We start from the raw sequence: 16,009 nt of genomic DNA, 5'->3' as shown, positions 1-16,009 counted from the left end.
TTGATTGAGTAAAATACATTTTTATTGATTTCAGAGAAGAAGGGGAGAGGGAAAGAAAGATTGAAACAGCAATGATGAGAGGATCATTGGTCGGCTGTAAGCCATTTTTAATATAATAAAAAATTGTTTTATCACCTAAACAACATCAAGGTGATCTGTTTATTTATATCCTCTTTTTGAAGATTCAAGAGACCAATTAAATATGATTTTTATTCATTCTGCCTAATTTTATAGCCAGCTATTCCTAACTGTACATGCAGAAAATCATTTAGAAGTATCAGAGGATCCTCATTTTGGCCATCTTAGTTATAAATGGGAGGCTGACATGATGGGCCTTGTTGACCTGGGTGGCTTGATTTCCCAAGTTAATTTTGAGATTTGTAGAATGTGAACAAATTCTAGGGAAAACTAACCCTTACATGCATGTCTCCAGATGAGATAATTGCAGTAGATATCTTTATAGGACTGCTTTATACCCTAGATAAATTTTTTTTCTCTGGAAACCCCACAAAGATTCTTCGTCATCTAAGAATACTCAAACAAGGGCCAGCAAGTGTTTATGAAATGCAGCAAGAATAGCAATGCTTTCCAAGACACAGCCCCTCTCTCAGATCTCACTCTTTTAGCGTGAACCCATCTCAAGGCTCTCTGTCCTGCCAGGGCTCCTGCATGCTTCTCTGGGACTGGCTGCACTACCTCACTGGCACCTTCTCTGCCTCTCTGGATTCGGAGGTCTGAAGCAACTGGTATTGGGTTGGGGAGCAAGTGTCCTTTCTTTCTCAGAGCTAAAGAGAGCTCAGTCTCTCATTTAATTCGCAGAGATTTTGTTCAGACTCTCAGTAAGCAATCCAATCAAAAAGCTGAAATTACTAGTAAAAGCAGCAACCCACTTTTTCTCCCCTCTCCCCAAGTTATCAATCATTATCCACCTCAAGGATTTTCTAAAAACAATTCAAATAAAGCCATAGCCTGCTACTTAAAGCAAGGAGGCCCAGAATTCACCCAAGTTCACTTGATACAAAGTGGAGAGTCTGTGGGGTACAATGAGCCCTTGCTTTACCTAGTACTGGTCCAGGGCCGCAGGATGGTCCTGGGTGGGCTTCTTCAGAATCCTGTCACACTTTGCCAAGTAAACACCAATGTAAGAAATGTCCAAACCTGTAGAGGATTTTTGTAAGAGTTTATTTGAGCCCAACTGATGGCATATGCCAGGGAGTAAGATCTCATATGCTCCCTAGATAATTTCTTAATACCAAAATTTTTTCTATCTATTTTCCACATCATTTACAATTTAACAAAATTTATAATCTATAAAGTAGATGCTGTCATGGTAAAGCTCAGCCCACTTATAAATATATTTTATGTGGAAATCTTATAAATATTTGACACACACACACACATATATATATAATTGTAACACAAAACTATATGTGACATATACTGCTATTTCAGTGGTGAATTAAATTTTCCAAGTTACTTCATTATCATTTGGTTAACAAAAGCAATAAATGGCTAAGGATACCCATTGTTTGTGGTCTACTAACCATAAGAAGTTTGAATCTATCCTACATTTTATACATATCCTAGAGGCCTGGTGCACGAAATCATGCACTTGTGTGTGTGTGGAGGGGCGGGGCGGGGGGGGGGGTCCCTCAGCCCAGCCTGCACCCTCTTGCAGTCTGGGAGCCCTCCATCAGTCGGACATCCTTAGCGCTGCTGCGGAGGTGGGAGAGACTCCCGCCACTGCTGTTCTTGCCAGCCGTGAGCCCAGCTTCTGGCTGAGTGGTGCTCCCCCTGTGGGAGCACACTGACTATCAGGGGACAGCTCCTGCTTTGAGTGTCTGCCCCCTGGGGGTCAGTGCACATCATAGCAATTAGTCGTTCTGCCATTCAGTCCATTTGCACATTAGCCTTTTATTATATAAGACTAAAGGCCTGGTGCATAAAAATTCATGCTTTGGAGGTGAGTCCCTCAGCCCAGCCTGCCCCTTCTCACAGTCTGGGAGCCCTCAAGGGCAGAAGGTGACCTGACGATCAGGCGAAGGTGATGCCCCCATCATACCTCTGCTGCTGCCACTGCCAGCAGCACAACCCTCAGGTGGCCCTGGGTGGCTGGGCAGCTGCCATCCAAAGCTTGCCTGCATCTTAGGCTGGCCCTGAGCAGCTGTGCAGCTACCATCTGAGACTTGCCTGTGCCTCAGGCGTTTGCTGGGCAGCTGACATCTGAGGCTTGGGCTGGCCCTGGGCAGCTGGGAAGCCACCATCCAAGGCTTGCCTATGCCTCGGGCCGGCCTTGAGTGGCTGGGGGACTGAGTGGACTGGGGGATTCCAGAGGCAGGCATGCAGCACAGCCGGGCTCGCTGAGGAGACTAGGCACCACCATCTTGTGGCTGTGGGCACTGCCATCTTTGAGAGCATGGCATTCAATTAGCATGTTCCCTCCTTATTGGCTGTGGGTGCCGCCATATTTGTAAGAGTGCAACAGTCAATTAGCATATTCCCTCTTTATTGGTAGGATGTTCCACAAAAAACACACAATACAGCATTTTTCACAGAAAGCATCCAGGTTTTCCTAATCAGTAAGAAAGTGACTAGAACTCATGTTCCTGGTGATCTTCTTCCATAGGTCCTGCTGCACTGGTAGAGAACATCACTTAAAAGCCTACAGTACTGTTACATATCCTTCTTAACAAACACTTCATTAGAATGGAAGTTCTCTCTGGGGCAGAGGCCTCCCCTGTCTCCTGACTGCTAAGTTTAACATATCTACTTCTGGAGTTAAGAATCCTTTATTCAGAGAAACATGGAAGAGTTCACACAGCTGGTTGTGGTATGAATGGTACCATGTAATTTTGTAAATTTATAAAAGGGTTTTTTTCCCTGCAAAAAAAACACAACACAAACAAACATTAAAATGTTTTTGTTTTTCCTTTATATAGACTCTGAGCCTTTCCAGAAGTGTAGGAAATCTGTTACTCTGAAAGAATTTGTGATCTAATGCTCAAATAATCTACTGGAGGATTTTGGATGTAAAAACGTTTTTTAATGTGTTTTTCAGATGTCTATTGACCTTTTGAAATTTTCCCTCCACTTAATTTTAAGGCTCTTAGATTGACTGATTTGAATAAAAAAATTAATGAAGTAAAATTTTTGAATTGAATAAACCAAAAGAACCTAAGTCTCCCTAGCAAGCCACTGTTAATATAGCAAAAAAACAATTTCTGGAAACTCAGTACCCAAATTGTGATATGTAATAGGTGGGGAATGGTGTGTTGATTGAAATATTATGTTAATATAGAGCTACATGCAATATAACCTATTATAATAAAAGTGTTATATGCTAATTAGACTGGACAGCTGAACGACTTTCCGGATGTCCTCCCGGAAGAGGCTGTGGCAGCTGGGGCCAAGGCAGAGTCAGTTAGGGGTGATCAGGCAGGCAGGTGAGTGGTTAGGGGTGATCAGGGTGGCAGGCAGGGGAGCGATTAGGAGCCAGCGGTCCCAGATTGCACCTAATCCTCTGAGGGGTCCCAGATTGTGAGAGGGTGCAGGCCAGGCTAAGGGACTCCACCACCACCACCACTCCCTGTGCACAAATTTTGTGCACCAGGCCTCTAGTGTCCAAATAGAGAAAAGTAGAATCTATTAACACAAACTATGCTAAACATAATTTTAATGTTTCTTTAATTCATTACTCTGGTTAGGAGTATTACATGTCTTATTTTTATGTTTTATAAAATATTTTTCTTAATAATTTCTTTTACAATTTATAAATATTCTAAATTGTATTAATACCTCTCATGGTGTTCAACATATAGTTGTCACATAAATTTACTGAGACTGCCAACAATTGATATACTTCAGGAAACAAAATTCTGATTGATTCTGATCTGTTTCTTTCAGAAAGGTCACCACCCATGTAATGGAATTTTATCTGATTCTGTAGATCAGATTTCTTCATTCTGGATATTGCGGTAACAATATAGGAAGTATGCATAACTTCTCATTTCTACAAGTAGGCTTGAGTGCTGAAGGAAGAAATTTTTTAAGCTACAGAAGAATTCATTTGGTACCTTTTATGGAATCCTGATTTTGTTTTGAATTTTTTGATAACCTTTTACTAAAGTTATGAACACTAAAAGAACTTATCTCATTGGGCAAGTCCACATTAATAAGAATGCCTAGAAGAGGATCGATTCTTCAGACCCGGACCCACTGGTTGCTGTTGGGTCTTGCTTTACTCTGCAGTTTGGTACTGTTTTTGTATCTTCTGGAATGTGCCCCACAGACTGATGGAAATGCATCTCTTCCCGGGGTCATTGGAGAAAATTATGGTAAAGAGTATTATCAAGCCCTACTACAGGAGCAAGAAGAACATTATCAAACCAGGGCAACCAGTCTGAAACGCCAAATTGCCCAACTAAAACAAGAATTACAAGAAATGAGTGAGAAGATGAGATCATTACAAGAAAGAAAGAATGGAGGGGCTAATGGCATAGGCTATCAAGGCCACAAAGAACAAGCACCTAGTGATCTGTTAGAGTTTCTTCATTCCCAGATTGACAAAGCTGAAGTTAGCATAGGAGCCAAACTACCTAGTGAGTATGGGGTCATTCCCTTTGAAAGCTTTACCTTAATGAAAGTATACCAATTGGAAATGGGTCTCACTCGCCATCCTGAGGAAAAGCCAGTTAGAAAAGACAAGAGGGATGAATTGGTGGAAGTTATTGAAGCTGGCTTGGAAGTCATTAATAATCCTGATGAAGATGATGAACAGGAAGATGAGGATGGTCCCCTTGGAGAGAAACTGATATTTAATGAGAATGACTTCATAGAAGGTAATGTGAAAAGTAGTTATGTTAGTATGACAAAATGCTATTATTGTATGCTGGTAAATCAGTAATTTTCCATTCTATTAAAACATTTAAGTGTTTACCCACTGCATTCCACCAAAAGTTTGAAGTGGCTTTTTGAAAAAAGTTATCATATGATTGTAATAAAGTAGAGAATAAGAACCAGAAATAGAATAAATCTAAGCTTATACAGAACACTTCTACCCAAGCTGAAAACTCTTAGGGCTGTTTCTGTATTAATGTGTGAATGTATTTGCATTCCTCTCTTATCTGGTTTTGTTCATTCCTTATATTTTTTCAACAATGTATGAACTAAGACTCAAGATTCAAAAACCACTTGAAAAAGTAATGAAAAAAACTAATTTTGTAGATTAGTGGGTTATTCTCTTAATTTGTGAGAACATTGAGGAGGCATACATGGATTTAAAACGCATGTTTGGCATTTGGAAAAGTATTTTCCTGATACAAACTGCAGAAAGGGCATGGGACTTTTATATATCAAGATGGGACATGACTCAAAAGTTGAGGACACTGCTATGAATTTGAGATATTTGTTGATTGATATAAACAGGAATAATTACAGATTCCCGCTCATCTCCATCTTAATATTCTGTGCTGGATATTTAATTACAGGCTTAAAACCATTTTAGATATAAATCTTTCTCTTTGCTTGACTAAACAGTGTAGTGATTTTGACCCTGAGTCAGCATGGATGTCACTTGCTATACTCTAATGTATGGCCTTGAGACCTTTGGAGGCCATCAGAGCATTATACTTTTCTGGAATTTCAACTGTCTTCTCCCTGTTGCCACCTCTTTTTTCTGCTGTCACTTCCTGCCATTTTCAGTGGGTTGCTTCTCTCAGAATTCTTCGTTTTTCTGCAAGCTCAGCGTTTTGTCTTTTCACTCTATGTTTGTAGTTTATAGCAGAATTGAAAGCTGCTGAGAAAGATAACTACGTAACATGTAAAATGTCTTCACATTTCCCTGAAAAGAAAGGAACCAGTGCCAGTTTTCTATTCTGCTTATAACTTTCCTTGGATTCTGTCACTTACAAGATTTTTCTCTGGGTGGAGTATATTTTGTCCCTCGTTTTTCCTCCACTGTGATACTCCCTCACCAAAAAATAATTACTGACAACTGAGCAATTCCTATTCCTCTTTCCAGACTTAAGCTTAGAAGACACTTCTGGGAAGTCATCTCCAACCTGCGAGTCTAAGATAACAGTGCTTCCTGTGTGTGCTTGTAACCTCTGCCTGTGTCTCCTCTCATAGTTCTTGTCTTATGGTATTGCTCATTTCCTGATTTGTGGTTCCTGCTTGACTGTAATTCTCAGGAAGAGTGGGAACGGCCTACCTCCGTTTTATTCCCAGACACTGACTCACACATCTGTAGGTCTAACCTTTCTCCTCAGTGTCACACTTAAAAATCAGCCCATTAGACTTCCATGTTTTTCTCCCAAAGGCATCTCAAGTCACCATGTTTAAATCTATACTAATGTTTTCTTTGTCTGACTTTACTGTATTCGGAGTGTGTGTGTGTGTGTGTGTGTGTGTGTGTGTGTGTGTGTACATGTGTGTATCACTGTATTATTACTTCTTTATTTTTCTGTCTCCGTCACTAAATTGACCTTTACTCAAAACTGGGACCATGTAGCCCTCTTTATACCACCAGTGATTGACACAAAGGCATTCAATTTATTTTTGTTTTTTTGTTGAGTTGAACCAAGCAATAGAAATTTGAACTCTCAGCACTAGAATTTAATATTGCTAGAAATAATTTCCTTCTTTTCATCAGATGGTCAATAGGCTTTACTATTTAAAAGTCACATGTAAAAAGGAGTAATTGTCATATAAAGCCTATGTTATAGATGGAATAATAATATACAGAGCCATGAACATTGTTTAACATCTCCTTTTATAAAGAAACTAGAGGTTAGTGCACAAAGTTCATGCACGGGTAGGGACCCTAGTGGCTGCCAGCGGCTGGCCAGGGCCTCCCTTCCCTGGCTGCTGGCAGCCAGGGGTTACACGCCACCCCTGGTTGATGGTCAGCGCTCGTCATAGCGATCAATTGAACTCCTGGTCAGTCGAACTTCTGAGGGGACACTTTGCATATTAGGCATATAGTTATCCCCACTATTTATATATATAAATAGTGGGGATAAATAGTGGGATAAATATTTTCACAAACAGATAAAAACCCTACAGATCTGGTTTCATACTTTTGATCTTCGAGTAAAATCAGTATTCACATTGAATGTATAAACTTTGACATGGAGACATCTTTGTCCCTTACTCTTTCCTTTAGGTTATTACCGCACCGAGAGAGATAAGGGCACACAGTATGAACTCTTTTTTAAGAAAGCAGACCTTATGGAGTATAGACATGTGACCCTCTTCCGCCCTTTTGGACCTCTCATGAAAGTGAAGAGCGAAATGATTGACATTACTAGATCAATTATTAACATAATTGTGCCACTTGCTGAAAGAACTGAAGCATTTGTGCAGTTTATGCAGAACTTCAGGTAACTCTCGGGGCTTAATGATTTTTGGCTTAGTGTGCCTGAAAAAAATACACTTTACTTATTTATCTTCACTGAGTATGATTACTTAGAATTACAGGATAATTTTATAGGCTTTAGGCAACTTTACTTTTTTATATATTTTTTTTAAAACATGATTAGCTTATTGTGTTTTTGACAATTTGAATTGTGAAGTAAATTGAGGATGACAACTATGAGAAACTAAATTTGATGACCCTTATAAATGTGTGTGAATTCTTTTTAGGGCAAATTGAATTTTTAAAAATAACTATAGAGGCATAATTTCCATATAATAAAATCCACATATTTTACGTATATGGGTTTCATAACTTTTGACAAATGTATACTCATGTAGCTACCTTCCTATTCAAAGTATAGAACATTACTATCTCCTCAGAAAATTCCCTTAAGGACAATTTGAATTTTAAAATTAAAATAAAATTTTAAAATACAAACATTTAACTAAAAATGGGAGAACGTTATTCTATGTTGGGAAGCAGAGGCAAAGAATTTTTTACCACTTAATTTGGATATTTTAAAATCAAAGATAACCACATATTAGAATAACTATCTGGAGAGTTTTGCTTTTTTATTCTAATAATTGCCATGTTTTAAATACTGTAATATGCTAGTTTTGATGCTTTGTATACCCAGTCTTTATACTCATATTGAAATTGATGGATTTAAAAGTTAACACTCTTGTGTATCAGAATATCTAGAAGTCATTTTTGAAATAGCTCACTTGAGACCTCTTTTTTTATTGCCTTTCTTGGAATTACCTTCAGAAGCTACATTATTCTTTACAGTAAATCTCACTCATGGCAAATATTCCTTGAGGATAGGTGTAACTTCTGATATTAGCCAGTCTGAAGACAAAGTAATTCTCAAATCAGAAGATGAGTATTTATTTGTCTCTGAACTGATTGGACTTACTTTTTTGAGTAGCTTGTATTTTGCTTGTGAAGGCAATACCAAAGCAAAAGTTCCCAAACTATTAATATTTTGAAAATTGGCAATGTTGTTGGAGTGCTCCCATGGCCCTTCCAGTACTGCACTCGTTTAAGATATACACATTACTATTCATTTGCTATGATGCCTTAATAATTCAACAGTATTGCCACTTTTATATTTACTTACAACTTCGTGTGATTTTCTTTTAAATCAGTAATGCCTCACTCATTTTCTTGTTGAAGCTTCATGTGATTGCTTTCTGAATGAGCAGAGCCTCATATATTTTCTTGAATGAATTTTATTTTTCAATTCTGTTAGGGATGTATGTATTCATCAGGACAAGAGGATTCATCTCACAGTGGTGTATTTTGGTAAAGAAGGACTGTCTAAAGTCAAGTCCATCCTAGAGTCTGTCACAAGGTAGGTGAGTTATGTTCACTTAGAAGTCCTTGATAGATAACATTAGAAGAGTGAGAATGTCAGATATTTAATGAGTTAATTTGGAATAGATGCTGTTTAAAAGTTGGCTGAGCATGTGAGTGGTGCTGATAAGTTCCTCATTTCACTTCTGAGTTCACTCATGCAACTCTAAATGCCCCATCTTCACTAACTTCCTAGCAGAAGCCTGGCATGATCAGGGAGCTCTCACTCTGCAGCCCACTCACTTTCTGTATGTTTGCCTTCATTTATTACTTCTTTATTTCCTCCTGTGAACTCTTTCTCTTTTTCTAAATCTAATCCCTTCACTTTGATATCATCTCTTGAGCTTGTCTCTTGTTACCTATCTTTCCATTTCCCCAAGTTCCTTCTTCTCACCCTGTAAGCTCTCCCCTTATCCTTACGACACTTCCACCGGACTCTACAGTATCCAGTAGCTATTGTTAGGTTCCTGTCCTTTCATTGCTAAACCTCACAGGACAGTAGTTCTCTAACCAAACAACTCATATAGTACCTGGCACATAGTAGGTGTTTAGAGGTTAGAATGAATGAATTAGTAATTCTTTAATACTCCATTATTAATTCCGTAGCTCCTGTCAGAGGTTAGAATGAATGAATTAGTAATTCCTTAATACTTCATTATTAATTCCGTAGCTCCTCAGCCTTTTCATCTCTAAGGCCTACTTGCCAAATTAAGCTTTTTCTCTGTCATCTTTTTAAAAATATATATTTTATTGATTTTTTTACAGAGAGGAAGGGAGAGGGAAAGAGAGTTAGAAACATCGATGAGAGAGAAACATTGATCAGCTGCCTCCTGCACACCTACGACCGGGGATGTGCCTACAATCAAGGTGCATGCCCTTGACCAGAATTGAACCTGGACCTTTGAGTCTGCAGGCCGATACTCTATCCACTGAGCCAAATCGGTCAGGGCTCTGTCATCCTCTTTTATCACTTTTTTACATTTGACACCTGATGAATACTTTCTTCTTGAAACATTCCTCTGCTCTTTGTAAAATATAAATAAATATTTTGTAAATATTTTATAATGTAAGATATTAAGTTGATTTTCTTTTCTGGCCACACCAATTCTGTATCCTTCTTTGCCTTTCTGCTAGTTGTAGACTTTCCATAGAAATCCAGATTTAGTTGGCCATTCAACTAATTTTCACTGAGTCCCACCAGCTGTGTTCAAGGTACCCTGCTTAGGAGCCTAACTGGGGAGTAGAAATAGGACTGGGCATGGAAGAGGAAATTGTAGTCCCTATTTCTAAGGGCTCTCTCATAGCACTGATGTGTAAAAACAAACATTGCCTTCTCCTCCTGTTGGCGCTCTTTCCGTTCAGACTAAGACCATTCTCATGATCCCCTGAGATGTTGATGTCTGAGAGCCCACATCTTTCACTCATTCTCTGCCTCTAATTACCGTATTTTTCGGACCATAAGACGCACCGGACCATAAGACGCACCAGTTTTTAGAGAAGGGAAATGAAGAAAAAAAGATTCTGAAACAAATAGTGTCCTAAAATATTTTATGTGCATTAAAACCCAACATCACAGTCATAAACACATGTAATCAACCCTGTAAAGTAAACAGCAGCATTTAGAACCATTTTAGAGCCGGGCAAGCACACAGAGACCACACAGAGCCGGGCAAGTAAAAAAACTTTTTTTTTAAAGTATATGTGTAGGCTATATTTGGACCATAAGACGCAGGAACTTTTTCCCCCCACTTCTGGGGGGGAAAAGTGCGTCTTATGGTCCGAAAAATACGGTAGTCAGTTCCTCTTCTAGGTCCTTTTCTTGCTGCTGTCACCACCCACCTTCCCTCCCCCACCCCCTTCTTCTCTTCCCTCCTCACCATTTTCAGATCACCTACTAAGTGCCAAGCACTCACTGGTATTCCTTCAGCTGCATTAATCAAAACTCCCCTGTGGTAAATGATGGAAACCGGTCCTGAGCTTGCTTAAGGAAAATGAGTGTTATTGAAGACTCTTGAATAATTCGCAGAACTAAAGAGGTCATTACAACCAAATTTGGAGATGAAAAACCAAATCCTCTTTGATATCTTTAGGTACTGGAACCAGAGACTTGAAAATTATCAAAATTCTCTTGTCTTCTTGTCTATTTTTCTTTGCATAGTGACTTCATTCTCCTCTTGGATATTTCCTCCTCACGTGAGGTATATGGCTGTTGGCGGCTCTGGGCTCATTTCTTCTCAGTTTTGCCATCAGGGAGGAAAGAGCTTTCTCCCGCATCCAGTTGACGAAATCCCAGGGAGGAACCTTGCCCTCTCTTGAACCAATCATTATGGCCAGGTGGCGGTATTGTGATTAGCCTAGCTTGAGTTTGGACTATGATTCTAGGAAATTACTATGGTTGGGGTGCTCTATGATTACTTCCTCTACTTGCTGCTGGGAGTGTGACGTGTTGATCAGCAGTTTCCCAAAAGTAGGGAAAGATGTATATCTGCTAAGAAGGGGAGCATGGCCACTCAGCACTTGGAGTCCACTCCATACACTATTTAAGCCTTTGCTTCCATCTCTTCATTTCCCCGTCCATATTATTATAAGAATGTTTTTTCTGAAAGGTTCCTTTTTGATCCGACCATACTCTAGTGCAGCAGTTCTCCAGTTCATCAGAGACACCTGGAAGGCTTATTAAGACACAGATGCTCAGCTCCTCCACCAGCATCTGATCCAGGAGTCTGGGTGGGACCCAAGAATTTGCATTTCTAACAGGTGTGCAGGGGAAGCTGATGCTCCGTTGCAGGGATTTCACAGTGAACCACTGTCCCGATGGCAAAACCCTGACTCTTCCTTGCCTTTAGGACACTGACCAAGATCTTTACTTTCTTCTCATGGAAAGTGCTCCTCAGTCTGACCCTTTTCTGATTTTCTCTCATTGTTCCCATTCTTTGCCAATTTGATTTGTCTGACCCCTGTTCTTTAAAATGTTTTATACTTTCTTCTTACCTCATCGCCTTTGAGAATAATTAATTGGAACAACCTTTACACTCGCCACTGAATTCAGGATTTTAACCAAGGCATAACTTAAATTCCAATTCTAACATCATCTCTACTCCAGGTAGAAGCAAACTTTGTTTCTCAGAACTGCTGTTTATTCATTTACTCAGCAAACATTTACTGAACTCCTGCTCTATGAGGGACACTGTGTCCATAGTAATGAGCAAAACAGAATCCCTGCTCTCATGGAGTTTACATTCCAGTAGGGAGACACTCAAATATGTCTGGTGGGACTGAGAAAAGCAAAGCTGGACAAGGGGATAGAGACGAAAGAGAAGGAGGTTGGAGCTACTTCACATAAGGTATGTGGGGTAGCTCTCTAAGAGGAATTTGAGCAAAGATCTGAAGAACTCAATAGAAGAGCATTCTTTGTGTGTATCATTCATGTGGAATGTATTATTTATGACCAAACATTATGGCTGTTTTCCCATGTGTACATTTCTTATCTTCTCCAATAGGCCTTTAAGATTCTGAAGGGCAGTGGCCCCTCAACATTTAAAAACCTCACACCACCATCATGTTGCCACACATGTGGGCATTTAGTGAATATATATCCCTGATGATGATTATACACATGAAGCTGATGATTTCCTTTCCCTATATGAATGTAGAACCAACATAATAATAATATCTGAAATGTAACTGTAAGTTGTAATGAAGGAAGAGAGTTATTAAACTTTAAGTGGGACTTATAATTTGTTATATGTGCTTTCCTCATAGTGAGTCTAATTTTCACAATTACACCTTGGTCTCATTGAATGAAGAATTTAATCGTGGACGAGGACTAAATGTGGGTGCCCGAGCTTGGGACAAGGGAGAGGTCTTGATGTTTTTCTGTGATGTTGATATATATTTCTCAGCCGAATTCCTTAACAGCTGCCGGTTAAATGCTGAGCCAGGTGCGTAAAATGATAGTAGATGAGCTGAGTGTAGGTCAGCATGTTGCATATTTTGAATTAAGTTAATTATGTTTTATTAAAGTTATATTTTAATATAATTTAATACTTTATATAAAGGTATAGTTTAACAATATTATGTCAAAAAGTAAAAATTTGTCCCTCTGAAGTTCATACCCCTTGTTCTCTTATGGCCAAATTCTAATGTCTACATTTGAATGCAAACAAACAAATGCAAAGAAATAAAAAGTCTTGAAATTGGCAAGGAGGAAGCAGCACCCATCAGAAAAAGAGGCAAGCCAACTGTGTGGAGATATGGGAGAGTCAAAAGCACTCCGTGTCAGGTGATGGCACCAGTACACACACAGCATTCACACATGCTTGGTCTCCAGACGGTGCATTTGGCATGATTTACTATATTTTGCTTTATGTTATAGATATTTTTAAGATGTATGAGCAAACGGTATTTTTATAAATCAAATCTATAAATGCTTTTTAAATCTTTTTAATGTAATTTAAGTCTTGAAAAGGTTTCCTGTATTTTAAGAATCTCATAGTAGGGTTTTTCAATGTAGAACTATTTATATCATACAGATTATTTCCACCTTATTAATTTGGTGGGATGTCAGGAACTCTCTTAGAGTCTATTGAGTAAGCAAGGGTTAGGTTTAAGACAGCCTGAAGTTCAAAATGTGTAAGTTGAAGGAGATACTTGCTCAATGTGAAAGAAATGTTTTTATATCCAGAAATAAATTTGCCTCTGGGAGACTGAGCTCCTCATCCCTAAGTGGGTTTTAAGGAAAGTGAGATTAGTATCTGCTAGGATTCTTGTAATAAGAAGGCTACTGCCTTACATACAGGGTCCTTGACAACTACTGAGCACTTTGTATTATCTCGTCTGATTGAGGCCAATCGGAGCAAGGGGGTCCCTGTTAAGAAGAGATTGGATAGTTAGCTTTTAAGGTTCCTTCAGTGCTCTCAAGCTGAATGATAATGACAAGAGTTTCTGCAGGGGCTATTATATCAGGTATTTTTTATTCTTACCTTCCCAACTTTTCCAAATCTTGTTCAAATATATCTGTAGTTCTGTGTTTTCATTATTTTCTATACAGTATCCATTCTCTGTTCAGTATTCTTTGGATTTACTGTTTCTATGGTTAATTTTGAAGGGTGAATTCAACGTAAGTTTCTTGGTGACTGCCAAAGTTAACCTGTATATTCCTGCTAATTAGATGAAATAATGAGTAATAAATGGCTCACCTAATGAATAGCTGAGAGAATACCTTTTGTATCTGTCCAAAGTCAAGGGAATAAATGTGTGGAGCACCCTTTAGTGTGTTTTATTTCCTCTGTTGTTTTTCAAGGTTATAGTTCCATAGCCTTGGGACTACTGATATGTTATAAAGTCATCATCATGTTTATCAAATCAGTAGGATGTTCAGTAGCCTGAATATTAATAAAATACAATATTGATATAATAAAATTGCCATATGGGATCAAAGAAAAACTTTAACAAAATATTAGTAGATATTATAATATAGATCAGTCCTTCATTTTATGACTTCTTTGTGTGATATAAATGTACATTTTAATTTATAGGTAAGAAGGTGTTTTACCCTGTGGTGTTCAGTCTTTACAACCCTGCCATTGTTTATGCCAATCAGAATGCGCCCCCTCCTGTGGAGCAACAGCTGGTAAGACTATTGCTGTATTATGAAAGGCCCCAAAGATCCTTTCTAGGTTCCTTTATATTTGTTCCACAAGTAGTTAACAAAATTTCAATAAAAAGCTGTAGTTATGCCCTAATTGGTTTGGCTCAGTGGATGGGGTCCCAGGTTCGATTCCGGTCAAGGGCATGTACCTTGGTTGCGGGCACATCCCCAGTAGTGGGTGTGCAAGAGGCAGCTGATCGATGATTCTCCCTCATCGTTGTTCCTAACTCTCTATCCCTCTCTTTTCCTCTCTGTAAAAAAGCAATAAAATATTTTTTTAAAAAAGAAGAAGAAAGCATATTTGTATTGGAGAATTAGAGAATTACATTAATAGTGTAAAGTTTGAGACATTTCTGTAAAATGGCAGTTGAGAAAAAGGATTCGTGGAGGAGAGAACAATCTAGGACATGTTCAGGAGGACATGCTGGAATATGTGTGCTTGCTGCTTTCTCCAGGGGGGTGCTAATCGGCAGTCATCTCAGAGATTGGCCTGCAGTCTGAGGCAGTGTGTATAGTCCTTGGAGCCAGAAAGTTGGGGCAGGATACTGAGAATATGGAGTTGTAGGGAGGATAGGGAGCCTCAGAATGCGAAGATGAGCTACTGTTGATACGTTGTACCTTAGTTCATGTTCAGCCCCCTTTCTCCCACCCCCTTCCACTGTTATTGGAGAGAGGCCCCTGTAATCATAGCTAACAGCCATGGGTTTTGAACAATGATTTTTGTAACAAAAGTGAGTAGCACTTAACTAAGACCAGCCAGACACTTGGGGAAAACCAATAACATGAAAGAGGCAGGGACTTTGTCACCTCTTATTCACTGCTGTGTCCCAGCTCCCAGAACTATGTCCACAGATTAAACACAGTGCATGTGCAGTGGAGTATGAGTAAAATAAAAGAGGTTTATCAGGCTTCAACTTTTATTTGATTCTGGGGCCTCAGTATCATCAAAGCCCTGAGTTTCTTTCTTTGCTTGGGCTTCAGAAGTGTTAGCTTTATTTCAAAGCGGGTTTCCCTCATGCTGTAAAAAGACTGTAGCAGTTCCAAATGTTGCTATACGCTACACCTGGAATTGGCAAACTTAATCTGTATAAAGCCACATAGAAAATACTTGGGGGTTTACAGGCTATACAGTCCCTGTTGCAATTATTCAACTCTACCATTGTACCATGAAAGCACATAGGAAATTTGTAAACAAATGAGTATGACTGTATTCCAGTAAAAGTATTTACAAAACCCGGTGGCAGGCCAGACTCAGCCTGGAGGCTGAAATTTGCTGACTTCCCTACACCATCCAAAAAAGTGCAAGTGTCTTTTCTAGTAGCTTTCTCAAAAGGACAAGGAGGCTTGTTTCTAAAGTTCTCAACAACACTCCCCTTTTTTCTAATGTCCAGTTATGAACCAATTCCTACAGTAAGTGGGGTGAGACTGTCATATTGGTATAGAGTCCTCATTGCCCCGTCTGAAGGTAGAGGTGGAAGTAGTTTAGTTGAAACTTACGGTTGCATGGGACCCAAACTCTATATAATCAGGAAGAGAGTAGGGGAATGGATGCTGGGTAGGCACCAAATAAGGCCCACTCTGTAGAACTG

At 39.1% G+C, this 16,009-nt stretch overlaps 1 protein-coding gene across 4 annotated transcripts in view; it reads left to right on the top strand.

Annotated features, from left to right (window-relative positions):
• Window positions 1–16,009, top strand: part of CSGALNACT2 (chondroitin sulfate N-acetylgalactosaminyltransferase 2) — a 33,341-nt gene that overhangs the window by 11,487 nt on the left and 5,845 nt on the right. For 2 of the 4 annotated variants that reach the window (XM_036438022.2, XM_045581666.1), the window contains exons 2-6: window positions 3,904–4,838; window positions 7,163–7,379; window positions 8,667–8,768; window positions 12,533–12,711; window positions 14,308–14,402. In XM_036438022.2, coding sequence (XP_036293915.1) covers window positions 4,178–4,838; window positions 7,163–7,379; window positions 8,667–8,768; window positions 12,533–12,711; window positions 14,308–14,402 — 1,254 coding nt within the window. In that variant the 5' untranslated portion in view covers window positions 3,904–4,177. The remainder of the gene's footprint in view (window positions 1–3,903; window positions 4,839–7,162; window positions 7,380–8,666; window positions 8,769–12,532; window positions 12,712–14,307; window positions 14,403–16,009) is intronic. The other 2 variants (XR_004988018.2, XM_036438023.2) reach the window with 2 other exon arrangements.

The sequence above is a fragment of the Pipistrellus kuhlii genome, unplaced genomic scaffold, assembly GCF_014108245.1.
Source record: "Pipistrellus kuhlii isolate mPipKuh1 unplaced genomic scaffold, mPipKuh1.p scaffold_m20_p_15, whole genome shotgun sequence".
Lineage (NCBI taxonomy): Eukaryota > Metazoa > Chordata > Mammalia > Chiroptera > Vespertilionidae > Pipistrellus > Pipistrellus kuhlii.
Note: the sequence above shows the minus strand (reverse complement) of the source record. Positions and strands in the feature narration are given on the sequence as shown.